Source organism: Bidens hawaiensis, unplaced genomic scaffold (genome assembly GCF_021521415.1).
Source record: "Bidens hawaiensis isolate Kalapana, Puna unplaced genomic scaffold, B.hawaiensis_p1.1 tig00002338_1, whole genome shotgun sequence".
Taxonomy (NCBI): Eukaryota; Viridiplantae; Streptophyta; class Magnoliopsida; order Asterales; family Asteraceae; genus Bidens; species Bidens hawaiensis.
The window spans coordinates 2511013-2538793 of NW_027491126.1; the positions used below are offsets into that span (position 1 = coordinate 2511013).

A 27781-nucleotide genomic window follows, 5' to 3' on the forward strand; every position below is an offset into this window, starting at 1 on the left:
CAGACCTCAAACTAGTATTAGTAATATAATAATCCTTGACTTAAAAAGACATGAAAAACAAAGAAAATAGAAAAGAAAAAGGGTAGATAGCAATCAGTCAAACTCAAACTCCAGTGTCACACACACACACACACTGTGTAGGGTTTTCATTTCCACACTTATTAAAACCCTCTCATTTCATTTCTAATTTATTCACCGTCATCGCATCACAACTCCGATCCCTCACATACATACACCTTACTTACTTACTTACTTACTTACAGGTAAACAATCATCGTATTATTACATGTCATTTTTGCCCCAATAATTTCTCACTTATAAAACATATAATACATTAAACATAGGTATAAAATCTAGATTAGAAATATATAAAAATATGAATGTTTCGATTAGGTTAAGTTTGGTTAACCGAGGGTATAAAAAATAACCGATAACCGATTTTCGGTTCGATTTCGTCGGTTTTTTATTTGGTTTTATTATGCTGTTGATGTTTTTGTGTAGCTGAGCAAATGCAAGTGAGTAAAGTAGGGTGTGTTGGGAAAACATACGCCCTAGCAAAGCTCAATGACTCGTCCGGAGGGAAAAAATCAAAGCGGCGTTCCAAAGAGGAACGAAAAGAAATGGTGGAGACTTTTGTAAAGAGGTAATTAGTAATTACATTACAGCTATTGCTACCAAGTTTGAGAAGTAGTTGATGACTAGATACTATGTGTTCTAGAGCTGTCACTTTTACCCGAAACCCGACCCGAGAAAACACGAACTTGAACTAACCCGACCCATAAAACCCGAACCCGAGAAAAGACTAACCCGAACCGAAGTAATTCGGGTTGATTCTTGGGTTTGATTTATAAGTTTCGGGTCAACCCGAATAAACTTTCGGTTTTGAAATTAAATATATTTTTAGGTATAATAGGCTAAGTCTTAGTCACTAAAGTTATCAGAGTCTGGTCCTAATCGATTGTTGTCATTACAACTACTATAGATCGATTGTTTATTATTTATGTTTTTCGTTTATTACTAATAGTAACCGTAATCGAACTACCAAATAACGACCGATTGAAGACGATTATGGTTTGAGTTAGTACTCTTCTTTTGAACTGTTTTATCAAGTTATGTTGGTTTATTATTTGATTATTTGCTTACGAACAAAGAATAATATGTTATTTTAATTATAGCATCGTAGTTTTATAAATTTGTATGTTTTTTGTTTAGTTTTCTAGAATACCCGAAACCCGATTAACCCAACTCGAAAAACCCCGAACCCGAATTACCTGAACCCGAAAAATCCGTGAGAGATTCGGGTTGGGTTTCGGGTCAAGATTTAAAACTTTGAAACCCGAAGAACCCGACCCGAAAAACCCGAAAAACGAACCCGAAGAACACCCCTATTGTGTTTCTTGTTGATTATTATGTTTGACTTTTCAAACTTAGAAAAGCCACATAATCAGGTTAGTAATTTCGCTGGGATGGATTTATCCAGCTGGATGCAAACTAGTTACATAGTTTAAAGTGTTATTTGATCTGTATTTTCACCTCTAAATATAAATATTGCTTGAAAGGGACAATTACTGAGACGTGATAATTACTTGCCGCCTGGCATGGTTAATTTCTTTAGGGAAGTAATAGTTATATTGTTTTGCATGAAGATATGCAATTTCTTCGCAAGATGTATGTTGAGGCACTGATTGCTCAACGTAACCAACAATTCGGATCATTGAGAGTTTAGGTATGCCAAGGTGGCCCAAATTGTTGGTTATGATGAGCAAGCAGTACCTGAACATGAATTTTATGAAGGGCTTGCATATCTCCATCTGAAGCAATATAATTATATCTTTCTTGAGGAAAGTTATCTATGACAGGTGGTGGGTAGTTGCACCGTCACGAAAATTGTCCCTTTACAGCATTGTTTATATTTAAAGCTGAAAGTACTCAAAATACAGATTAAGAAACACTTTGAACCGTGTAAGTAGCTTGTGATTGCTTGAAAAACAATATAACAATGTTTACTTGACGCAAGGTGATTAAAATTATTTAGTTAGCATCTGACCAGATAAATCCATCCCACTGAAATTGTTGATCCGATTACGTGTTACTTCTAGTTTGAAAAGTCAAAACATATTTTGGTTAGAATTTAGTTCAGCAGAAGAAACAGCTTTCCTATGAAAGTTCACAGGTCCGATATCATCTTTTATTGAGTTATTAACAAACCGATACTGAAAACTTAACCTCTAACCATTCATACCGTCAAGATTATTACATTGTAAATAGTTTTCTCCATCAGAAAGATGGTTTTTGAGAGATTTAAGCTAGATAAGGAAGACGCCACACCTGCAGTCCGGACAATGCTACTTATAGGAGAAAGCACGGGACTAGCGGCTCTCCTTGATACAGATGAACCCACAACTGGTGTAAAATTTTCATTAACTAAACTTGATGAATTAGATTTAGAAAAAAAAAATGCATTCCTGAGAAATTCGGTTACTTGAAGACGCAGGGTGTTCAAGTCTTTTCTGCACAAAATAAATCACAATAAAAATTAAGACAATATTTTTGGACTGGTTTTTTCTTTTAATTTCATAAGTTTTGTCCAAAGTTGATTGATTTATGTTATACTGTCTGCAGACATCAGGCATCAAACAATGGAACTTTCCCATCACTGCATCTGACACACAAGGAAGTTGGCGGGTCATATTATACAGTGCGTGAAATTTTCCGAGAGCTTATTCAGGAAAACCGAGTGCTGGCCCCACCTAAGTTGCCACCTGGAGAGCAGAACATGGAGAACCTAAATAGTTTCTTGGATAACAATCCAATGGGTTCAATATCATTTGATCCTAATGTACATGGGTTACCGCCAAAAGACAACCAAACACTAGTCAAGGAGTATGAATCCAAACGTGACAAGTTTATAAATTCAAAATGGGTTCCTGAAATGCATAGACAGAATCTTGATAATGATGATTTAATTAATGGGATTAATCATGCAACAATGAAGAAAAGTGAAGATATTGTAGAACCCGAGCATACGGAACCGCTAATGGGACGGGTTTTGGATGGGCATAAAGGTGAAACAGAAGAAGTAGAACCGTTTGAAGGTCATATACGTCATTTGTCAGAAGATGTGGTCGTTGAGACTTTTCCATTGCGGCCTGTTTCTAGCATGGTTTATAATGTTGATGTGAAAACAAGTGAGAAAGAATTGTTAGATGGCGACTTGGAAATGGAAGCTGATAATAATTCAAAGGCAGCTGTGGATACTGTTGAAAACAATGTGAGTTCATATTAATTTTTTTTTCTATCATTATATTATTCATACAGATAAAATCCTGGCATTGATTCTAGTCATATTATCCTCGGTGTAGGTCTGTAGGATATTGTTTAGTATCTGACAAACAAACAATTTTTTTTACATAAGTTGTCAGCAAAAATAACCATAAGATTATTATTTGTCACTTTGATAGGCCTTGAGTTCTAAGCATCTAGACAGCAACAACTCCAGCAGTTCTCTTCAACATGCAACTTTTGAAGAAACAACCACAGATAAGTACAAATTAGAAATGCAGCCCGGTGATACTGTTCAAAAGCAAACAGCTGATGCAACATCAAACGAAATCAACATGTAAGTGTAATGTTTATAGATGCATGGAAAGAGGGTATCTTGATATCAAGTAGCATCTTTCATGTATGAGTAATACTAAAAACATGTCATAAAATAAAAAAAAAAACACAGGCAGGTTGGGTGACTCGTAAAAACAACTATGATTGAAACGGGTCACTCTTAGTACATAATGTGTCCGGTCAACGGATCTGCAAGCAGTGTTTTTTTGTCCTTTTTGTATAAAGAGCAAAGTCCAGAAAATTTTGTTTGTCCATTTGAGACAAAAAGACAACTCAAGTAATAGTGGCATTCAACATTTAATCATCTTTCAAATGGTTTAACTTGATTCTTTAAGTTTATTGATTTTGTGCTAAACTTGATTCTTTAAGCAGTGATTCGTGTGAAGCAGCAGCAGCAGCAACAAAGAAATCTGTCAGCCAAGAAACTAACCCTATCGTGTCATTTATGAAGACAGTTGTTGCTGCGTTTGTGAAGTTCTGGTCCGAATAAACTTCAGGTTTGTTTCTTCACAAGACTCGTTTTTGAAGTATGTGTGAAGTGAATGGTAACTCCGAGACTCGGTAAAAACATATTGGGAAGTGATATTTTTTGGCGAAATGAGGTTTAAAAGAAAATGTTTTTGATCTGTTTTCTTTATCAAAGAAAACAAAACGAGTATGAGGTTGTCTTATTTAGGATGATTATTGTTCAGTGATTCAGAATATTGTTATCTTTGATGTATGTAATCTTGGCTTGAAGTTATTTACATGTGATGTATCTAATTGTCATTTGGTTTAGTAGTAAATTTCATGTTTTCAGAAATTCACACTCTTGGTCTTAATATTTTTATGAGAGAACACATAAAACCTCCACTGGTATAGCCTAAAATAGTATAATTATTATAATGATAGGTTTTATAATGAATTAAGGGAACACCTCACCCATTAACTAATTTAAAAACAAATCATAATCTTTTTCTCTTTGTCATTTATCACACCAATTCCAATCAAGCCTTTTGAAGGTATATTTAATTATAGGACTAAATGGCTGTCTAAAATAGAAAATATTTTGAGTATAACGAAAAACATCTTTTTTTGTTTGTAAGAATTCTCACCTTTTGTTCTAGTTAAATATTAAAATTTTAATTATTATCTAATTTTAGCTTGACATATGTCTTTACATTTTACAAGGATCTACCCATTTTCACACTTGAAAATCAACTATAAAATTTCTAAAAATGGACTGAAATTTTTGATCATTTTTATTTAACAAGGGTTAATATACGGTTCATGAATATATTAATTTAAAATGGTCAACTTGATACTATTTCTATTTAGAAAAGTACAATTTTGATTTCATAAACAATTTATTAAAATATGTGGTTACTAATTAAATAATATATTCTTATGAATTCTATAAACACAATTAATAAACAGAAACAAGAGTTAAAGTGCTGTTTGGCAACTCTTGAATTAATAAAATACCTGATTGACTAAAAGATAATTTTTGAATCATTTTGCATGTCTCTAACAACTGAGAGACTCAATGAGCTATTAGGAGGTGTAATCAAACACATTCTACCTTTGACCGATTCAGATGTAAACTTTTAACAGAGATAATAAAAGGCTACCAAGCTGCCTCTTATTAATTTCAAATAGTGGCCGTTCAAAAAAATAATTTAATTGGTGATTTATTATTGAAAATAGTTTTATTTATTTGTTTTTTTATAAATATATCCCAGAAACAATATTTATTTTTAGTAAGATAGACGAGAGAAGAATGTGATATAAGATATGATACCTATTTTAGTTGATTTAATATGATGAAAAATAATTAAAAATAATAAGTTAAACAACCAATCCGCACATAGATCTGTAGCCTACACATACAGTTGTATTTGATGGTTTATACGTATTTTAATATTATTTATTTTATACCTGTTCAAAAGAAGAATACCAATCTTGTCATTTACTCGATCCCCACTTTCTTAATTTGCTTCTGTGAATGATTTTATGATTCTCATATCATGAATTCCTTTTAAGAAATATGTTAGCTACTGAGGGAGAGACACGTTCAATAAAGGAAGAAACATAAAATATTAAAATTACTCTTTTGAAAAGAAAAGTTGGAATATTATTCAACGACATATATATTATTGTTATAGGGTAAAAAAAAACTATTTTTGACACGTTTAACTAAATCAAATTGAAAGTTGACATCCTATGTCAAGGCTCAAGTGATGGAATTCGGGTGTGACAGTACGGATAAATGGTCTATATTCTGTCGAGATGTTTTCATCCATTACTTATTGCTAGTATGTGTGTTTTGTATCAAAAGGATACGATTGGGATCATTACCACAACATAAGGAGCAATTGATCTTTAAACTATGAATGGTCCATCTTAATTATAAAGAGCATAATTTGATATATATTGTTTAAAATAAATCAAATTTCACAAATGTTACTAGTTGGATTTATAACTATTGATATCTAAGCATGGTGTGTTGTAACTTGTAAGGTGTCACCCCTCTTTTCTAAAGGTTAAGAGTTCAAATCCGCAAATTGTAAATGAATGTGCTTTTTAACGGTATGTTAGTTTGTCGTTAAAAAAATCTAAATAGAACAGTTTATATTTTATATTCAGATCAGTCAAAAAACAAATTTACAAATGTACAATTTTTTTTTTTAAAATATATCAGTCAAAAAGATACATATGAAATCATAGGAACCATCCAAATGCATTTATTGAAGATTATTGAAGTGGTCATATTTACATCCACTTGTTAAAAGCCAAAATGACCCTTAATGAAGCCCAAGAGCAAAACCACTTATGTAGCCATATGTTTTACACTTTTACATCTTTATCCCTTAAAATTGGATATGCTTGCCATATACTTTATAACATATAGCCTAGTATATATACATGCATGTGTATGTTATAGGGAGAGACACACAATTCACAAACAAGAGAAAGAGATGGGTTTTAGTGAGAAGCAAGAAACATTGGTGAAGGAATCATGGGAGGTGATGAAGGAAGACATTCCGGAATTAAGTCTTTATCTTTACGCAATGTAAGTTAATCATCCAGTGACGGAACCAGTACTTTTCAACTGAACGCTCATAGTATAAACTTTTTTTATTTTTTACATTGTGACAAATTACTTGTAGGATATTGGATATAGCCCCAGAGGTGAAAGGACTATTTTCGTTTTTGAAAGATACAAATGAACTTCCAAGAAATAACCCCAAGCTCAAGTCCCATGCTGTTAAAGTCTTCAAAATGGTGTGTGAATTTCCTTTTTTACCCTTGTATATATGCAATTAATGTGATTTATTATTATTATTATAATATAATGTATATGATGATTGAAGGTATGTGAGGCAGCAATTCAACTAAGGCAGAAAGGTGAAGTTGTGATATCTGGTTCTATACTCAAGTACTTGGGATCTGTTCATCTTCAGAAACAAATTACGGATCCTCAGTTTGAGGTATTCATCATTCTCTCAACTCATGGATTTTAATTGTATATATAGTCTATAGTTATCTATATCTATACTACATAAAAATAATAACTTTTTTTTGTCACGTAACACTCTCTGGTGTATACTCACCTTTTTTTTACCCGCCTCACTCTCCAATTAATTATACATGTTTGTTTAAAAAAAAATTATAATCTTTTTGTTTCCCGTCTCTCCCTCGTATTAATGATAATAATTTCTATAATTCTTTTTATAACTTTTTTTTGAAAGTTAAGCTTGTTCATAAAACATTTTAATAAATTGAACATTCTCTCATTATTAAACCGACTCTTGTAACATGAATTATATCGTTTTTCTAAGAAGCACTTACATATTTACGAATGATATCGTTTTTTATTTTTCAAACTTTGTAATAGACCGGTTTATAATCTAGTCAAATATATAGATTAAAATAATAATTTGAAAAAAATGAAGGTTGTGAAAGAAGCATTGATAAGAACAGTGGAGAAAGCGATGGGCGAAAAATGCAGTGAAGAGATGAAGGATGCTTGGCGTGTCGCTTATGATCATTTGGCTAATGCAATTAAAACTGAAATGAAACAAGAAGCTGAAGCTTTAAATGTTTAAACTTTAAACCCACATTAACTAGTTCAACATTCTTACATATATGTAAGGCTCTTTTTTTTACATGTAACAAAACCAAATAATGAGTGTGATGAAAAATATTGTTCTTTTTCTTTTTGGTCTTGTATCAAGAATTTAGTTATGTTTTGATGTACTATTATCCTATATATAAAATGAGATGTTCGTTCGTTCTATTATCTTGGACTTTTTTTTTGTAATTTGGCTTAACAATAGCTTTTCGATATTGAATTTATTCATATATAGACCAAGAGGTTAAAAATTAGAAATAATTAAAAAAAATCTAAACTTAAAAGTCTAAACATATCCTGTTATACTAGTTTTTGTGTTTATGTTTTCATTTTGTGTAAGCTCAACTCTTACTAAATTTACATGCACCCCTAAAAGGCTGAAAGCTAAAAAAAACGTAATAATTTAATAAAGAGTTATTATTCAATAAGAAAAAAAAATGTAAATGACCTCATTCAAGTCAAACTATAATCATGGTTATATGATCTTAATATCAACCATATATTCCCTAATTCCCCTATTCATCCTATAATTAATTGGTTATTAAAACGACACCACTAATAATACTTTAAGCATAACTTTAGTAAATCAATTACTATTATTTATATCTAAGTTACATGGTCTAGTATGTGTTTAAAATAGACACTCGGTAAATTTTAGAGGTATGTGTTAACCGTTAAACAACGGGTGTGGCTAAATGTACCCCCCTGGTTGCTTGTCATACCCCCTTCTTGGAAAAACCAACTTTCATATTACCCCTTTAAATCATAGAATTGCCAAATTAGCACAAAAATAAGGATTTCATATTATTTTTTACAAGTTGCGTTTTTTATGATTTCGAGTTTAGGGTTTAGGGTTTATGTTTTCGGGTTCCGGGTTTAGGGTTTAGAGTTTCGGGTTTCGAGTTTTGGGTTTAGGGTTTCGGGTTTAGAGTTTCGGGTTTAGGGTTTATTTTGTAAAAGATAAAGAGGTAAAATAAGGATATTATAAATATATATACTATTAAAATTAAAAAAATATATTATAAATATTTACAATATTAATACTAAAAAAATAAATTAATTATAAATCTTGATAGTTTTTAATTTAATATACGTAGTTGAGATTATTAAGTGAAAAAAATGTTATAGAGACTAACCTCTATATATAATAAAAGAAAAAAGGTTGTGACACGTGTCACCAGCAGGTAGGTGCATTTGGGACAGCCCCATGTTTAATATGCTATTGTGTTGATCATTTTCATGAAGAAGATTTGATAAAGCGGTCTTTTTCTTTCTCTCTCTCTCTCTGTTTCTTTCAAATTTCAAATGAAATTCAGATGTGATTACTTTTTCCAATAAACATTCATCTGCAACTCTCACTTGCTTCAAACACAACTTCTTCTTCTTCATCTTCATCTTCTACCCTTAACCGGGTATAGTTAAAAATCAGATTTCAGTCCCGACAACCTCATAGCGGATTTGACCTCCCTTCTACATCTGTTTATTTTCTCTCTTCAGTTCATCTTCTTCTAGGGTTTCACATTTCTCTATTTTAGATATTTGTCAATTAGGGCTTTCTTAATTACACTTCCAATATGGCCTCCAAGCTTCTCGCATCCACTCTCCGTATATCACCCCACGACGACACCACTTTATTTTTTGATTTCCTCTACGAAGACACCACCGCCTCATGGTAACACTGGTATCGCTATTAAGAAAACACAGGTTTTTTTAATAGATTATAAGGTTGTTAATATTATGTTTTGTTTAAATTTCTGTTTTACATTACGAGCTTCTTAATATTCAGTTTTGTTTTAATTTTTGTTTTAGATTATTAGATCTCCGTATCCTCTATCACCCCACGACGACACCACTTTATTTTTTGATTTCCTCTACGAAGACCGCGATCGGTGTTCCAATAATTGTCTGATCATATTGGTATACTAATTAGTACCTAGAATGACATTATTGTGATTATATGATATTACACAATATATAATATAAATGTTATGTCAAATTATGTTTATTACCTACAATTACATTTCTGTGAGAAAAAAAGACAGTAAGTTTAAATAAGGGGTAATTGAGTAATTTTGGTTTACAGGGGTTCAATGCAACATTGACTAAACCAATGAATGTAATTTTGGTTTACAGGTGTTCCAAGCTTACCTTAGTCAAACCTCGTTTTCACAAACCTATTTGAGGTGCCCCAAATCATTCGATCTCAATTATTTAAGTTTTCATAAGCTCAATTAACAAAGGTGTTTTGAATCAAACCAATCGTAGTTAAGTTTTCACAAATAAGATTTTTATCGTCTTCATCATTTTCGTATAAACGTATTTTGTATTCAGTTATACTTTAAACGATTAATTGTCTAAATTAGTTATTTTGGAACAAACCCAACTTGGAAAATCCATCATTTTAAGTATCTTTTTCGCATACAATAAAAACTTTTCTTATATTTTTCAAAGATCAATATCGTTGGTTGCCGTACTTATCTACACGTTTGGTTTTACTTAATCAAAATTTTAGGATTTGGTTCATTAACATTTCTTCAACTAATTAAAATATTTAGATCCTCATAAATCGAAACAAACTTTTTTTAAAAAAAAAATATAAAAAAACACAATTTCGACAGCCAGTTATTAGTTGATCATATTATTCAATTTGTCTTTTCTCATTTACCTTGTTTGGTTATTAAATTATTGACAACGTGTCAATTTCTATTCTCAACTTTGATTTTTAACATTTTTGTACATCGTGTATTTATTGATCTCGTGCATTACAAGTTACCTTTCATCTTGTAAATTTTTATCGTTAAAATTGAAATGTTATAGTTCTATTATTAATTGAACTTGTCTTATTTAAACAAAATTATTTCCGCTACGGAATTTTATTTTCCATTATTTAAGTAAAATTTTCACTATTAAAAAAATGAATTTCATTGAATTCCCATGGTGATTTAATTGAAATTTTATTATTAATTCTCAATATTATCTAATTATAAAGATTTAATTGAAACATGACTATTTCAGTGATTGTGAATATCCGCTTCCTAATTTCATCTATTACAGCTTGTTTGTATACATAAATTTTTGCATTAATATTTATGCATTTTCAATTACTGCTACCAGTACTTTAATATTTTAACTTACCACATCTTAAACACACAATTGTGATATTTCATTGTTGTATAAAGTTCTCTTTAAATTTCATAAGTTTCTCATTTAACTAAATTAAATCCCTCAAAGTCTTCGTTTAAGCTTGTTCAAATTTGTACTCTCGATCTTATGAATTCTACCTTGAATGTTGCAATATATATATATTTTAAAAAAAAAAAATTTCACAGGTTATTATTCGTCTACAACTATCAATTAATTCCTTCATAAACTTTTGTTGATGTTATCCTTGCAATCATAGAATTTTTGGTAAGTTCACGTAAATTTGTTAGTTGGCTCGTATCCCCACTCTCTTTCTTCACAATCGATCTTGTCGACGCATCATATATCCCAACTTCAATGTTTCCGTTTCTCTTAACTTTTAAGTTACTTTAAAATTTTCACTAATTTCATTAATCAAATTTGAAAGTTCACCTAAGTGCGTTATTAGAAATATTTTATAAAATCTTGAGATTTTACACTTATAGTAAATCAACTCCCAATGGTCTTATAATATGTTAACACTTTCCTCATATTTATAATAAATTAATAACTTTTCTCACAAAATCATGCCTTTCAAATATTTTGTAAACCACACGATTGGACGAGTTATGTGGACCATCCGATGACCTAAGTAATTATGGAGGCCTACATAATTATCGATGTCCTCGCTCGGAAATCATAATGCGTGCAATTGTGTGTCATAATATAGAATTGAAAGTAGTCGGGATAACGGTACAAATGTAGAGAAGATAAAGACACAGTTGATACACTGCTGGTACATCCTATATATAAGTGCCCTTATCGGATTTTCATTTGGAGCGTTGCTTTAACTATTCAAAGTTCTGTATTATGATTAGTTTTAAAACCATATTTAAACTTTTTACTTTACTTAAAATTTAGTAGTGTTATTATAGTATTCTTTAATTTCGGGACGAAATTCCCTAAAGTAAGGGAGACTGTAACAACTCGAATTTTCATATAATATATATACCCGAATTGTTTTCGCTATCGGGTTTATTAACGAAGCAACGCATTTAACGAGTCATTAACATTTTATTATTTTTATTATTATTATTATTATTATTATTATTATTATTATTTTGTACTTATTTATTTTATCAAAATAACTTTCATTCATCTACAAATTACACCCTAAACTATTGTTTTAACTTCTTTTGCACCCACACTTAAACTGCAGGGACCTTTTATGCAAATCTGGATAATTAATATATTATAATCCTTTTACCCATTTACCCAAACCCGTTTACCCGTACCGATGATCCTAATTGATTTCTTGAACCTTAATCCGCTCTCTAAACTTGGAAATTGATTAATGTATATTGTCAACCATTCCTTACTTGGTGCACCGACGTTTATAATTATGTTAATTCAATCAAAACGCGCCCGTAATTATTATTTGTTTGGCCGACATCGTTTGATAATCTATTTACACGTTAACAAACATGATATTGCAATTAAATCATCCTCAGCATCGTATACCCGTCGTGAACCTAACCCTATGTTTAATTGAATAATAACACCCTGCACTCGACGAACAAGATCAAGATTGACCGCAGCTTCTCGTCCCCCGTTGACCATCGATTCTCAACGATTACTGGTAATTTTTATGAGTATTGGTCGTTTTTCAGCGCTTAACATTAACCCTAACCTTAATTCATCAATTGTAGATCAGATTGAATGATTCTATAATCTAGGGTTTATAATGAATTTGGGGGTTTCTAGGGGTTTATGTATATAACAAATCGTATCTATCTAATCTCCAACTGTCATACCAGAGCAATTGGTCTGGTGTGTTTATGTTGTTCGCCTGAACCGGCCGTTTGCCCAGGTTCGAATCTGGGCAGAGGCGGTTTTTATTGTGATTTTAATTTCTTTTTTTTAATTGTTTAAAGGATTAATTAATTAATTATAATTAATAAAAATGATTTAATCATTATTAGTTTATTAAACCGACATCTTGGAGTTTGTGTTTCTTGTCAAAACTCGTAAAAACTTTCGTTTATATATATATATATATATATATATATATATGTTTTTTATTTATTTATTGTTTTTAATAATATTAAATTGACATTACTTTATTTAAAACCGACACCCATATTGGTGTTTTCTCGTCATGGAACGTCCTTATAAAATTATTTATATTTGTTTTAAATATAATACATATATATGTATCATCTTTTAAAAATTATACAAATTGTATTTTAAATGTATTAATTTATACTTATATTTATAAAACTAGATTTTCGTTCAATAATCCAAAATGTATATTGTAGAGAATAAATATATATTTTAACGTTTGTCTTAAATTATTTAATATATTACAAGTTATGTTTGTATAACTACACATTTATAATTGCGTTATATTTAGTTAAATATTAGTTGAATAATCATATAGTTATTCAACTCATATTTAGTTATTTAGACTAATGATTTCGCAATAGCAATAGTAAACAATCGTTCAATCCATAATATTATAGTTCCAAACAAAATTCAAATCACATCCGAATCTTAATTCATTAAATTGAGTTATATAATTTATAATTAATTCATATCATTTGACTAGGAATCCTTAACGGTATATCCCGAAGGGTTTACTTTTCTCACATCCGCATTCGTATTTCGTTCCTCTAATCAGGTGAGTAATCACTCACCTATTTTACTTGTTTTCAAATATTTTGGGGACACTTGCGTACCACTTATCATATTATTTATCGTATTATTTATCAACCGCAAACTGTGATCTTTGTGTTGTGTATCAATTGAATGACTGTTTGTTACTTGCTATTTGCTTACTTGCTTACTTGAATCGCATTCGGAGACGTCCGACATAATCTCATTATAGTATGATCATACGACCGTCGTAGTGGCCGGAGCCCGATCGCATTGGCAATGGTTTCACCGACATTCATTACTTGCTTAACACTTTCATTGTTTATACTCACAGATAACAGTTTTGCTTATTTTTACTCTATTATTTATATCATTATATATTATCATGTTGTTCGTGTCAAAACTGGTGAATCACTCACTCAACATGTGTTGTTGACAAATATATATATTTTGTACGCATTTGCAGGTTATAGATTGGATTGCTTATCGAACTGAAGCTCACGTAGAGATGACCTTAGGATGTTAAACATAAACAAGAATAGTTGGTTCTGTATTGTAATTTTCTCTATTTTTGTTGTACTTAAATGTTCGTTGTCAATTAATAAATTAATTAGTTATTGTCGCTTTATAATTTCAAGATAGTACCTTGCGAGTTGTGACAATCAGCTCACGCCCCGACATTTCCGCCTTAGGTTGGGGTGTGACAGATTGGTATCAGAGCCGAAGGTTTAAGATAGGTCGTTAGTGTTGCCTTAGTAACATGCTTAGGAACCCCATACGTGCTTATTTGTTTACCTGACGTTTTCTATTTGATTGTTTACAGCTTACGTTATTGCCTTGCTAGATTAGGTACTAATTTAATTGCTTAGTTAATTTTTTATTTTATTGTCATGCACACACACCACTTCGAAGCCACGCTTCACTCTCAAAATATTTTATTACTCCGAGACTATGTCTCATCCTCAAAATATATTTATAACCTCGAGACTATGTCTCAAACTTAAATATTTATATTGAATTTTATTAGATTGCCTTTTATTGTCGGAAACTTTCTTGAGAATTTCTTGCTTCGTATTTGTTCTTTTTGTTTAGAATTAGCGAGCGTGACAAGATTCCCCGCTATTGTGAGAATTGTCAGGCGACCGACACTTTAAGCGTTTAATGTAACCGGCTAAACGGTTACACCCTTTTATTGTGTTTTATTATTTTTAAAATGTCTAGGCAGGTGTAAAACCCATGGGACGTCATGGACACGCCGGTTGTACATTTGCACAATTTGTTGGATTTGCGATATTTTGTTGGAACGTTATCATCCATGGTGAGATGTTTCAACTACTTATGCTTGAGTTCGTTTATTCGTTATTTAGTTTGGTCGGTCAAATCGCCATGTAACGCTCATGGGCCGACAAACTTAATTGATTTGTTAATGCGTTAATTGAGTTGGGTCATTCAAATTGTCATGTAACGCTCATGGGAGGCTAACTCACTCATTTGTTTTGGTTTTGGTATGCTAATAAGTTGGGGAAACAAAATGCCATGGAAAGCTCATGGGAAACCCAACACCTCGAAGAACATTCGTTAATTGTTTTATTTGTTTAATTTTATACGAAACAATATATTATTTGATTTAACTATTCAATTATCCTATTATTCTATTATTAAATTATTCAATTCCTTATTTACTAAATCATTTTTAGATCAAGATTTATTGATTCGATCTACTCATAAACTCAAATCGTTTTTATTCCCTGATCGGATACAAATTCTTTGTTTATCTGGATTCGGTTATCACGAGCCAAACAAAACAATTTACACTCATTAAAATCGGTTTCACCTATTCATCTTATCACATTATTATAATACCAATACCTCAATTAATTTAAATATTATCGCACAATTTATGTTTAAGAAAGCGGTTTGAAATAATTTAAAAAAAAAACTCCAACCTCCTAATCGAACCTTTTTGCTTTTCTAGAAGTTGCTTCTATTCTATAAAACTTTATTTGTATTTTAAAAATTGTGTCTATTTTTTATACGAACACCTTCATAAATAAACATTATCACACTTTTTCATTTGATACTTATAGGGTACCACCATGCAAGTAAATATCTTTAGGTGATTGTTTCCTCAGTTTGAGGATGAGCATCTTCTAAATGAGTCATGAATCAGGTTAGTTTTTTGACTTATCATAATATTTATTTTTTATGGTTTTAATAGTATCGATTTAGTAGCATTTTGTGATTTTATTTTACTTGTAAGTAGGATTTGTTTTGCTTATGCTTAAAATTACATTTTTAACACTTTTTTTAAGACTCGTGCCCTATTATACAACTTTTTTAAACATTGTAAAAAAATTTAAAATCAATAAATAGCTTTTGACCTATATACCATTTTTATATTCAAAGTCAATTTTTTTTTTGTATTTCAAGACTTTGTGTAACATCCCGGCCTCTCGTACCACCAATATTGTCCGCTCTGCCCACGAAAAGGTCACGGATTTGTTTTTGGTTGCCCAAAACGCGTTGGTGATTGAAAAGGCAGGACATTACTTATGAACCAGTGATCTCTCTTGTCCACGGCCGATGTGGGATAGCCTAAGAGTGGGACGATGTTGTGTTTGCCAAGGGTGTTACAGACAACCCCCCTTTGGACTCATCGTCCTCGATGAAGCGTGTCCCAACATCCCGAACGGCACAAGAGTGGCTTTGATACCAACTGTAACATCCCGGCCTCTCGTACCACCAATATTGTCCGCTCTGCCCACGAAGAGCTCACGGATTTGATTTTGGTTGCCCAAAACGCGTTGATGATTGAAGAGGCAGGACATTACTTATGAACCAGTGATCTCTCTTGTCCAAAGCCGATGTGGGATATCCTAAGAGTGGGACGATGTTGTGTTTGCCAAGGGTGTTACACTTTGCATGAAAGTGTTTTCAAAATCTTTACCCACGAGACTTCACACTTTCTTCATCTTTCAATGTTACTTAAAATAACTTCTTTCACCTTACATGTAAAGGAGGAAAAATCTACAAAACTCTACTTTTACTTTTTATATTTTCAAAAATTGAAATGGCGGTCAACTATTAAGACAAATACACATTTTCACAAAATAATTATACAACACTCTTACCAAGACATATTCTGCATCATTCTTTGTTTGATACATATTTAAAATAAATGCAACACTCTTTTTACTTAAAATAACTTCTTTCACCTTACATGTAAAGGAGGAAAAATCTACAAAACTCTACTTTTACTTTTTATATTTTCAAAAATTGAAATGGCGGTCAACTATTAAGACAAATACACATTTTCACAAAATAATTATACAACACTCTTACCAAGACATATTGTGCATCATTCTTTGTTTGATATATATTTAAAATAAATGCAACACTCTTTTTACTTTTTCCTTGTAAGAACTCAATTACTAATTTATTTACTATTTTAAACCACTCCATATCAATTGTCGCTTTTAGTTTGTGGGTCAAACATATCACTTTTAATAAGCGGGTTGACCTTATCATTTTAATCAAATGGGTCAAGCTAACAATTTTTAGCACACAAGTCAAAGATAGCATTTTTATTGAACGGGTCAAAATTATAATTTTAGCGAACATTTTTTTTACTTTAATTTTCGTATCAGTTGGCCTTTTGTGTTTTGGTTCTTTCGAGTTGATGTTATGACAATATTTAATGTCTTTGTCTTGGGCATGTATGATTTTGCATAGAACCTTTATGTTTTTTTGTATTGTTATCTATCAATGGTCATTAGGCTTGCTTATTTACATTTATTGATCATGTTATAAAATTTTGCATTTTTAGTCACCACAAGGCCAATGGCCAAACTTGAAAATGTGTATGTAGAAGGATTCCAAAATTATTGAGAGAACTACCAATAGATCACATTTATAATATCACTTCCCCACGCTATCCAATTGTTTTTATTTATATATATTAACCTTTATTTTCGTGTTATTCGGTCATGTTATTTGATGGTTTCTTCTTCTCAATGTATGTTTAAGCATAATTGATTTTTTTAATTTCAGATTTTTTGTCCCCAACCCTATGACACAGTCTATTTGAAGATTTAAAGAAGACGATTGCCACCGGATGATCGAATATATGAATCGCCTTGGATTATGGAGATTTAGAAGTACTTTATCGAAGACTTATTGTAACAAAGATTTGTTGGGATACTAATACCTTAAACTATTATTTTGCAACTTTTTAACCGACTGAAAAATAAAATAGTAGCATTTGCCGTTATAAAATCAAAAATAAATATTTTTTTATATTTAAAGTGATTTAATATTTTGTACTGCTATGATTTCTTAATTTCCTTAATATTTTTAATTTGAATGTTTGTTATTTATACCTATTAGTTTGTTTGGTTAGTGAGAATTTATTTGAAAGTTTATTATCACACGATTGACGATAAGGTATGTTTCATATTTAGTGTTTCTAATTATTGATGATTTCAAAATTTCAACGGTACATGGGTTTTATAACAAAATTTGTAAAGAAATATTTATGACAAACCATCTAAACAAACATATCATACGAACATGGGGAGATACGGAGTTCTATTTGTTTAACATTGTAGTACATTGATACTGGTTTTGATTTTTAAAACTTCATAGATCATATTTATTTATTTTTCATAATACAGTGTAATATAGTTATTTTTTTTCAATTTTGGTAACACTTTTAATCATGCCTATAATTAGTAATTCAAAATTTAATATGACGTTTTTGTTAAAAAAATTGCCCAAATTTTTTAGTTTTCTTAAACATTCTCGATTTAGTCTTTGACAATCTTATATACAAAAATAATATATCTATTTCTAAACTTGATAGGAAATTTAAAATTAATCACATAAATAACATAAATTAACTTACTATGATAATATGTTTAAGAAAAGACATTTTCTCAACCCGTGTAGCGCACAGGCTTATAAGCTAGTATGTATATAAAGAATGTTAAGAGGTAATAGTAATTTATCTAATAAGTTGAGAGGGGTGTATATTTAATAAAATAGTGTAAGGAGGGTACGTTTAGCAACACCCTAAACAACATGTACATGATCGTATCGGTGATTACCCAAATAATTAGTGCTACATATAATTTGTTTTTATTAAAAATATATTAAAATAAAGAATAATTAAAGTAGGTTGGATGCGATATCATTGGCTCGAATAATAATAATTGTTGAAAATAAATGGTTTTTCTTTTCAATTTAAACCATACCAAAATAGCCAATTTTTTAATGGCCATTATTTTTGTTACTCATGGGAATCACACCATCATCCTTGTAAGTTGTAACTAGCACGAGTGAGGTAAGAATCCATTATTGTATTTGAAACTTTTTTTCATGTTCTAGTTTCTTGAGTGTTTTATTAATAGTAAACTGTATTTTAAAGAAATTGTACCCTCATTCTTTATCTTTTAAAAAGACAAAACCTTATTCAATTTGTCATTTAAATAATCTTGTCTGTTTAAATAGTTAATTTTTTCTCCGTAAAACTACATTTGATCCAATCAATACACTACTTCTCAGTCCAAAGATGAAAATATAACAGTTAAGATTAAAACTATAAAAATCCATCATTGGTTGGGCGGCCTATTATTTTGAAGGCTCAAAGCAAAAAAGAAAATCTTGAGCCCTTTTCCACATGTCTTTGTTACAAAATCACATCCTTTATATATTCGTGTAGATTCATATGCTCCTTAAGGTTCGTAGATTTTGTGGTTGTTACTTGTTACATTCATGATTGTCGATCCCTTCCACGTGATAATAATTTACGAGTAGTTAACAGGCTAGAAACATGAATTTAGATTTGGGCCATACAAAAATAGTTTAGGAAAATGGGCCACCTTTTTTTGGGCCCAAAGAGTGCTCATAATTCACAAAGGAGTCTCTTTACCAAAAAAATACGAGATTTTGTTATTTTTTACTCCTCTCTCTATATCTCAAATTATAGAGAAAACTAAACTAAACTAAACTCTCATATTTGAGGGTTCACAATTAGTACTCTATCCTATATTTTTGAATGGTTTTAAGTGGAAAATAGTATTATTTAATTGACTATACATGGAGAACTGGACATGGATTTTTTATTTTTTTTTTACAAAAGTTAATGATTTGCTCCTAAATTCAGCTAAATTGTCTATAGCGGGATTTGTACTTTTGACCACTAAAAGAAAATAACACATAATACCACAAGATACCATAAAAAGTGAATTAATTATAGAGATAAATATGTATTTTAGTTAAATTTTAAATGACGAAAGACCTTAGAAAGTCCAATGTTACCAGACAATAACTGACAACATTAGTATAATGTTTAGGATATATCATTTCAAATGATATCACCTAGAAACCAATAATAATAATAATAATAATAAAAGTCTCATCTTAAAAACCATTTGCTCTCTTATTTCCTTTGTATGAAAAAAATATAACTCATCAAGATGCAAATGCAATGACCAACAGAAACAACTGGACTCACCCACCACTAAATGCATCCATCTAAATTCTAATTGGAGAGAGTTGGTGACTTGAATTATTTTATTTTATTTTATTTTTAATTTGTTTTGCGTTTGCAACTTGTGGCCTTAATTTCTTAATGTTTCTGGTTTCTCCACCGTCACGCGTGAAGCTTGCTTTCATTTTTTTCAAACATTCTTCCTTTTCAACCAAGTTAGAATATAACAAACATTGTTGTTATTGGATTCATAATCATTGCCCACTTCTTCCTGCTCTTTTCATTCTTGATACGGACGTACTTGTAACATAACATGTGTAGCATGGGTGCATTCACTTAACTTGTTAATCTTAACTTTACTTTAAATTAGTCTACTAAAAACACTTTTTAAAAAAATATAACTTAATATGATTTGACTCGAGCTACTTGACTCATAAATTCACAAGCTAACATAGCATGAACTCGTCTGAGCACTCATTGCCAATGTTTTTTAAAGCACTCGTGATGGACATATACATATGGCAGGCGATCCATGAGGACACCGCATATTCGTTAAAAGACTGTTTTTGTTTGTAGATTAAAAGGGCATTGTATGTTGATTTAGTAAAACTCATTAAATCACAATAATTTCAATTGTTTCTACTCCAAACTTCATGCCTTATCATTTATAATTGAACGTTGTCTAACTTCCCGGTACTTGCATCCAAGACCTTTCCACTGCATTCTTGAGTTTTTTACAATGTTTTCATAACGGACCGGACACCGAACCGGATGGCCCACCGGTTCACCGGTTCAACCGGTCAGACCGGCCGAACAATTTTGGTCAAAAAATGATGGATCAAGCTTAAAAAATGATTTTTCCAAAAAAAAAAAAATATTTTTTTCTCAGAAAACCGGTTCAACCGGTCTGGTTTCCGATTTGACCGGCCGAACCGGTTCGGACCGGCCGGTTCCCTGTCAGCCGAGCGAACTATATGAACCGGACCGGTCGGTGGACCGAATCCCGGTCGGACCGGTTCGACCGGCCGGTCCGGTCCGGTTTCAACAACATTGGTTTTTTATTTAAGAGATTGGAAAAGAAAAGATAAGAATTTTTTTTTTCATTCTTGAGTTTTTTCATTAAAAGAAAAGAAAGAGAATGGAAGGAAAAGTTAAACCTTTTTTCCTTCAAAACTTTCCTACCAAATATGGTCGTATTGGGAATGAAAGTTTATATCTCATTACCATATTACCAATTTACCCTATCTTAATTTTCTTTTCCATGTTGCTATGAGGACATAATTGTAAAGTTACAAATTTTTTTCATATTTTTTCCTTCCAATCTAACTCAAGAATATAATAAGCACTTTCTTTTCTTTTCTTTTATATTAACTCAAGAATGTTTTTTAAGTATATAATTTATTTTTCTTTCTTCCTCTATCCAATCTCATCATTTCTTTTCCTTGTATTTTAAACCCAAAAATGCAGTGTTAGGTTTTGCCTTTGTAACTGGGCCACCAACCCTAGGACTTAAGTTTTCTTTATTTAACTTTACCAAAACAATGCTCAGTACTAAAATCATTTTGTATATCAATGCGGACCATTTTATACTTGACCCAATGTACATTGGCTTTAGGATTCATGTTGTATAAGTATATAATGAAATGTATGTATGAATCATATGCAAGTTGAATGAATGAAACTAGTTTTTCCTATTTTCTTTGTCGGCATTCTTTAACAGTAGTTTTGGGAGGAATGGATGTAATGACACGTGTAGTTGTGTGAACAGGCTGACAAATGGTGAGTCTTGTTTTGTCAAAAGTGGAAGGAAACTTTAGTAGTGAAGTGATAATATTATGCACGGGGAGCTAGCAAGATAGACAGCACCACCACCCAACACCACTATCTTTCTATCTCAATCTTAATCTCAAATCAAACACTTAACTTAGACTTCAACCACCCACCAATTGGAGGCTACTAAAAAATTACAAGTAATTCACATTTTCACATCCTTTTGAGGTTTGCAGTGCTTATAAATAGCCAAGGCTTTTGCTCTTGTTTGCACCACAATACAAAACACATGCATTGCATTGGTTTAAAACATATAATAATCACAAGTTAAGCATTGTAGTTATTGGGAGTTTGAAGATGGCAAACTCCAAGATAATAGCTATTTTAATTTTGGTGTTGTTTGTTGTGGACCTCTCTTTTGCTGCTAGATTTTCTAAGAAGACTGGTGGTCAAGGAGGCGGTGGCGGTGGTGGAGAAGGCGGAGGTGGTTCTGGCATTGGAGATGATGGCCAGGGGTATGGGTCAGGCTATGGATCAGGGAGTGGCTCGGGATATGGAAGTGGTGGTGGTGGTGGTAAGGGAGGTGGTGGTGGTGGCGGAGGAGGTGGTGGAGGGTCAGGGAATGGCAGTGGTTCCGGTTCAGGCTACGGGTCTGGAAGTGGTTCAGGGTATGGTTCAGGTGGTGGGAAGGGTGGAGCTGGTGGCGGTGGTGGTGGAGGTGGCGGAGGAGGTGGTGGCGGTGGAGGTGGGAATGGATCGGGAAGTGGCTCAGGATATGGAAGTGGTAGTGGCTCGGGATATGGAAGTGGTGGTGGAAAAGCTGGTGGCGGTGGTGGAGGAGGAGGCGGTGGTGGTGGTGGAGGAGGCAGAGGCGGGCGTAATGGACAAGGCTCTGGATATGGGAGTGGTTCCGGATATGGAGAGGGATATGGATCCGGATCCGGTGACTACGATGGTGGCTATGAACCATAAACAAAATTTACAGCAATACTATAATCACTCAGCAGTTAAATAATTCACATACATTTCTTTTATGAAATTGTTACCGTACAATAAATCACATCAGATTCACTATATTACTTGTAAGATTATTGATTTGCATGTAAGTTTATAATTATAAGAATGTACTCATTTTGTTTATTAAAAATAAAATGCTCATGTTTTAAGGATGTATGGCAAGTGTTATGTGTTGTTCTGTTTTAACTTTTTTTCTCAATGATTTTAATACAGTTTACTAAATATGATACGAATAGAATCAGTATTGGTCAAATATAAATAAGTGTCGTGTTCATGGAGAACCTTGATACGGTGCTTTATCAGCTCTCGGGAGCAGGAGGTGGAGATGAAGCCGAAGAAACCTTCTGCATTATCATGTCCTCTGCTATATTGATTGCCCTTTGTGATCCGGTGATCGTTACTTTCCTGCATGAACATAACAATTTTTTTATATTTTGTTTAATGTTAAGATCCTAATTAACTACCAAAACAATTTCTATCAACTCTTGAAGTTAACAAGAAACATATCTGAATATCATGATCCTATTGTTTTCAGTCTTGAAGAGTAATTTATATAACTTAACAAATCATTTGAACGGTTTCTCTAAGTTATCTGCGAGTCGAACTAAATTGTGACACTTTTTACAGGAAACCCGGTAATAATTTTGGTATCTGTGAAATGAATTGGCTTTGAAAAGACATATACCTATCAGATGTTCCATTCATAAAATCACCTCTTTCTGATATCTTAATTCTAGCTCCGCTAGTCTGCAATAAGAGAAATATAACAAAATATAAAAAATATTATGCAACGAGTCAAAACAGAATGTGCTTGCTTACCTGACTAATTTCACTAATATTTCTACCACCACGCCCCACAACAATCCCTATATGCTCATCGGCGACACCCAACGTCACTGAATTACTGATTTCTTCCTACAAAATACCATATTTTTATAAATCAATGGTCTGTCAAGTAAGATAACATAAGCGAGTACTAATCTAATGCCAGTAAAATTAGAAGGAAAATAATGGACCTCATTGTTTTGAAGCTTTTTATTGCCCCCATTTGGTCCGTAGTTTGGTACACCATAAGGCACTGTACAAGAACACGAGCAAAACAAGAAATCAGCAAAGAGGCCATTGTGAAGGATTATAAAATAAAAAATAGCACGCAAATAAATTTTTAGTAAAATAAAGGCTACCAGCATATGAAAATGGAGGGCCAATAGATTGTATGTAATTAAGATATTCAGATAATCTTGATAGAATTAGACGAGTGGCTTGAATCTGCTGCTGTAAGGTGCCTATTACAGTTACCAATCTATCATTCAAGCTGTTATCCTGTGGGGATATCTTAATGTAAGCTTGAGAATCTTCAATGAATGACCTGCAACCAAATGATACAAAACAAGAAGTTTTCAGAAACTAAAATGTTATAGACGGATAGACCACACAATCACCCAAAAACAGACGTATTTCAAGTCCATTTGAAATCAAAGCGGTAGTATAAACATGCATAATATCAAACTAACAAAAAAAATGCAGTGAGCAGCAGTCTTACTTTATCGTGGATCCTCCTTTTCCGATTAAACCACCACAAGAGCTATTCGGTACAATTAACCTAAATCTCAATCTTGGTTCAGCTTCCTCACCATCTTCGGCATAAAACTAATTCACATTGTATAATACTATATAAGAGAACTTGTGTAGATAAACAAATGCAATCTGTGATATGGGTATTACCTCATTCGCCAACTTAGTCAGTATAAGTTCAATGGCATCAAGAACTTCATCAAACGTTCCAGACACCATAATAATCCTATCAGACGTTCCCGGAAAATGCTCATAGTTCCGTGACAACTGGATTCGTGCCTTAGATCGCGACTGAAAATCAGAAATTGTTGATCCGCCCTTTCCAATAATTGAACCAGCTTCCGCATTTGATGCAAGAAACCTCAGATATGTGGTATCTATGTAGTCTTGGACATAAAATGAAAAATCACTATTAAAGCAACTCATAAGTCATAACAAGGTTAATACAAGGATGTGATGTTAAATCTAAAGAAATTGGAAAATTGCACCACAGGAGGTATTAGTAAGCTAAAACAAATTTGAAGCTTCCTTAACATAAAGTAATTGATAACGTGTGTTTTTCCGTATACAACTAGTGACCAGCTTCCCACTAATTAGTAATTTACCAAACCACCAATTAATGTTGCTAGTTGTAACTCTATGATCTCCACTAGAAGGTATAATCAGTGTTTTAAAAATCGGTTCAAACCGGCCGGTTAAACCGGATTTCGCACAGCAGAACGGTATTTTGAGTCCGGTATTTTTGGCCGGTTTGCTAGGACATCATACCAGCGGTTTTTGTCTAAAATACCGGTTTTTACCGGCAAACTGGTTTTATGTCTGAGAAATTGTAGATATTTGCGACCCATATTTTTTCAAATTTACTTTTTACCCAACAATTAATATTCAAACGTGTAAACTTTAGGACTATTTTTTAAAAAAAATGAGTGCGAAGTATTATTTTTTTACTATGGATTAACTTTTAGATTATACCGTATAATCATCCAAAGAAACGGTAAAAACTATAGGAAGACTACAACTAGTTAACTTTTAATCCGTAAAAACATGTTACTAGCTAGCCGTGTTGGTTGTAACCACTATTATTATAAGTGACATCTTTAGTTATAGAACTAAACTTTGTGGAACCATATATTATTCACTGTAACATTCTGTGAAACATAATTGAACCGTTGCATCCGTAGAATCAGTTCTTGAGGCTGAAAGGACTTGTTACATTTGTTAATTGTTCAAACATCGCACGCAAAATATTCAAGTATAGCTTCCTCACAAAAACTATTTAGCTGCAAATCCGAAAACTAAGACAGACAGGGGCGAAGCTTCCTTAGCCCCCCCCCCCCCCGGGTCTTTTTGCGAGGTAGTGTAAATCGACCCTTTTTCTGTCCGAAAATTTGTATACGTAGTGTAAATTTACCCGTTTTATACCGAAAATTTGAGTCCCCCCCCCCCCCCCCCCCGACGAACTCGCAAGCTTCGCCACTGAAGACAGACACTATCCACATCAAGAAAAGAATAATGAGAATTAACAAATCAAAGATGTAAATGTCATTCATGATTAGTCTAATCTAATAGTGTTTTTCTTTCTCCATTTATACATACAAAACCTATACATAATAACATATTCATGTAAACCTAATCAACTGAGCAGACATTCAAAACAGAAATCAAACTGCAGCGGCTCATTGATGATGAAAACACGAGCACATAAGAACTAGTATAAATGCAAGAATCATCAGGCTTAACTCTATACACTCTCCATAGTAAGTGAGATCTCAAATATTTTAGGTAAGTTGTTGATGAAAAGAAGAAGCAATTGAATAAATAATGTTGTTAACAATACCTGACGGTGACGGTGACGGTGACGGTGACGGTGAAGCTCCGTCGTTGAATGAAGCCTCCGGCGATCCCATTGCGGTTGCGTTGAATTTGTTTAGAGCTGACGCATCATTCATTTTTATGTTAAAAGTTTATTTATGCTCAGTTATTAAATTAAATTGGCGTGTTCAGTGACGTGACGAAGCTTGTACCGAGGCGCACTGGGGGCCGAACTCAAAATATATACAAAAAATCACAAACGAGGGGTTTCAAATTTTCGGCCGAAAAATGCTAAACTTACACTACATATAAAATTTTTTGGCCGAAAACAGGTAAATTTACACTAATACGCACAAAAACAGGGGCTTCGTCAATGGGCATGTTAGTTAATGTCACGTATTACACGCTAGTGTAACTTAAATGTTATGTTAGATTCTTATACCGGCTGATAATAGCAAAAATTGTAATTGTGTTAGTAATGAGGAAAATGTATGTATATCTCCCGATTGAGATTACACGAATACTTGATACGAATACAGATAATAGCTTATAATATTAAAGTAAGTAAATTATGTCTACTTCGTAATTTTACTTTTAGTATGATATACAAAAAATGGGTAACGGCTTATAAGCAAATTTACGATTGTGTTAGACATCTCAGTCGTTACAGGGAAGCAAATGTATGTATATCTCTCGATTGACATTACATGAGTTAAATGAGAGAAGGAGGACCGATGACAAAAGAAAAGGAGAGTATGCTATAAGTTTGCACTAAACGTAACAATACTTGTATGAAAGTTGTAGTCACTTACATTCACATTTGAAATAGTTTATAATATTAAAGTAGGTAAAGTTACGTTTAATACGAATACTTTATAATTTTACTTCTAGTATGATATACGAGCGGGTAATATCTTATAATTTTTACACTTGTTTTTATGTAAATAGTCTTTTTAGTAAGTCAAAGTTTAACATTACGTACGCTCTAACTTCTAAGAAATCATTCATTTTTTATTTAGTTTATATTTATTAAAAATAGTTATATTTTGATCCATAAATATATATTAATGTCTATTTCGGACTATAAGCTTCTTAAAACAACCATAACCATAAAACACAAAAGAGTGATTATAAGGCCACCCGTAGCGGGCGACCTCTTCCGGCGAAATTTGGGCGATAGGGGTGACAACACCCCCCCCCCCCCCCGGTGAAATGTGAGGCGACAAGGGGGGGGGGGGGGGCAACCTTTTGTCGCTCTTCTCTTCTGCTTCTCTTTCTGATTATTACTATTATTATAATAATTGATTGTGTGTGATATATATATATAGTAGTTTCCTATGAAGACTAGGAATAAATCATAGTCATTGGATCATGTTAATCAATTGTTGAGATTTAAAATTACTAATAACCGACATAGTTTCCTAGATTTGTTCTTTCACCATAATTTGTAATGTCAAATGTCAAAATTTTTTGGTTCTTACTATTCATAAGAAACTCCTTACACCCAAAAACAAATTTATACTCTTTACTGACTGGGCGTCACGTGTCGCAATTCGCCCAATTTGTAGTCCCCTCCACTACACATAGCCTAAGCCGTGGTGACCCAAATG

At 32.3% G+C, this 27781-nt stretch overlaps 4 protein-coding genes across 5 annotated transcripts; 3 read left to right on the plus strand and 1 right to left on the minus strand.

Annotated features, from left to right (window-relative positions):
* The first annotated feature begins 410 nt into the window (after positions 1-410).
* On the plus strand, positions 411-4416 carry LOC143618509 (uncharacterized). 2 transcript variants are annotated; one of them, XM_077090704.1, is made up of 4 exons: positions 411-643; positions 2623-3271; positions 3462-3619; positions 3991-4415. In XM_077090704.1, exons 1-4 carry the CDS (start codon positions 510-512, stop codon positions 4106-4108), a joined length of 1059 nt encoding a protein of 352 aa, XP_076946819.1. In that variant the 5' UTR covers positions 411-509; the 3' UTR covers positions 4109-4415. The 2 variants fall into 2 exon arrangements, with proteins under 2 accessions (XP_076946819.1, XP_076946821.1); XM_077090706.1 differs by having other exon boundaries at positions 412-643; positions 3462-3625; positions 3988-4416.
* A 2021-nt stretch (positions 4417-6437) lies between these two features.
* Positions 6438-7767, plus strand: LOC143618521 (anaerobic nitrite reductase HB2-like). The gene is made up of 4 exons (XM_077090713.1): positions 6438-6670; positions 6768-6882; positions 6972-7088; positions 7554-7767. Exons 1-4 carry the CDS (start codon positions 6480-6482, stop codon positions 7704-7706), a joined length of 576 nt encoding a protein of 191 aa, XP_076946828.1. The 5' UTR covers positions 6438-6479; the 3' UTR covers positions 7707-7767.
* Positions 7768-22119: 14352 nt separating this feature from the next.
* On the plus strand, positions 22120-22959 carry LOC143618542 (uncharacterized). Its single transcript, XM_077090725.1, has one exon. It carries the CDS (start codon positions 22125-22127, stop codon positions 22737-22739), a length of 615 nt encoding a protein of 204 aa, XP_076946840.1. The 5' UTR covers positions 22120-22124; the 3' UTR covers positions 22740-22959.
* Positions 22960-22969: 10 nt separating this feature from the next.
* LOC143618532 (protein BTR1-like) lies at positions 22970-26315 on the minus strand. The gene is made up of 8 exons (XM_077090720.1): positions 26197-26315; positions 24510-24745; positions 24328-24434; positions 23969-24153; positions 23801-23862; positions 23604-23699; positions 23470-23531; positions 22970-23189 (listed from the first exon to the last, which is right to left on the minus strand). The coding sequence occupies exons 1-8, from the start codon at positions 26306-26308 to the stop codon at positions 23084-23086; spliced, it is 966 nt and encodes a 321-aa protein (XP_076946835.1). The 5' UTR covers positions 26309-26315; the 3' UTR covers positions 22970-23083.
* Between the last annotated feature and the right edge of the window lie 1466 nt (positions 26316-27781).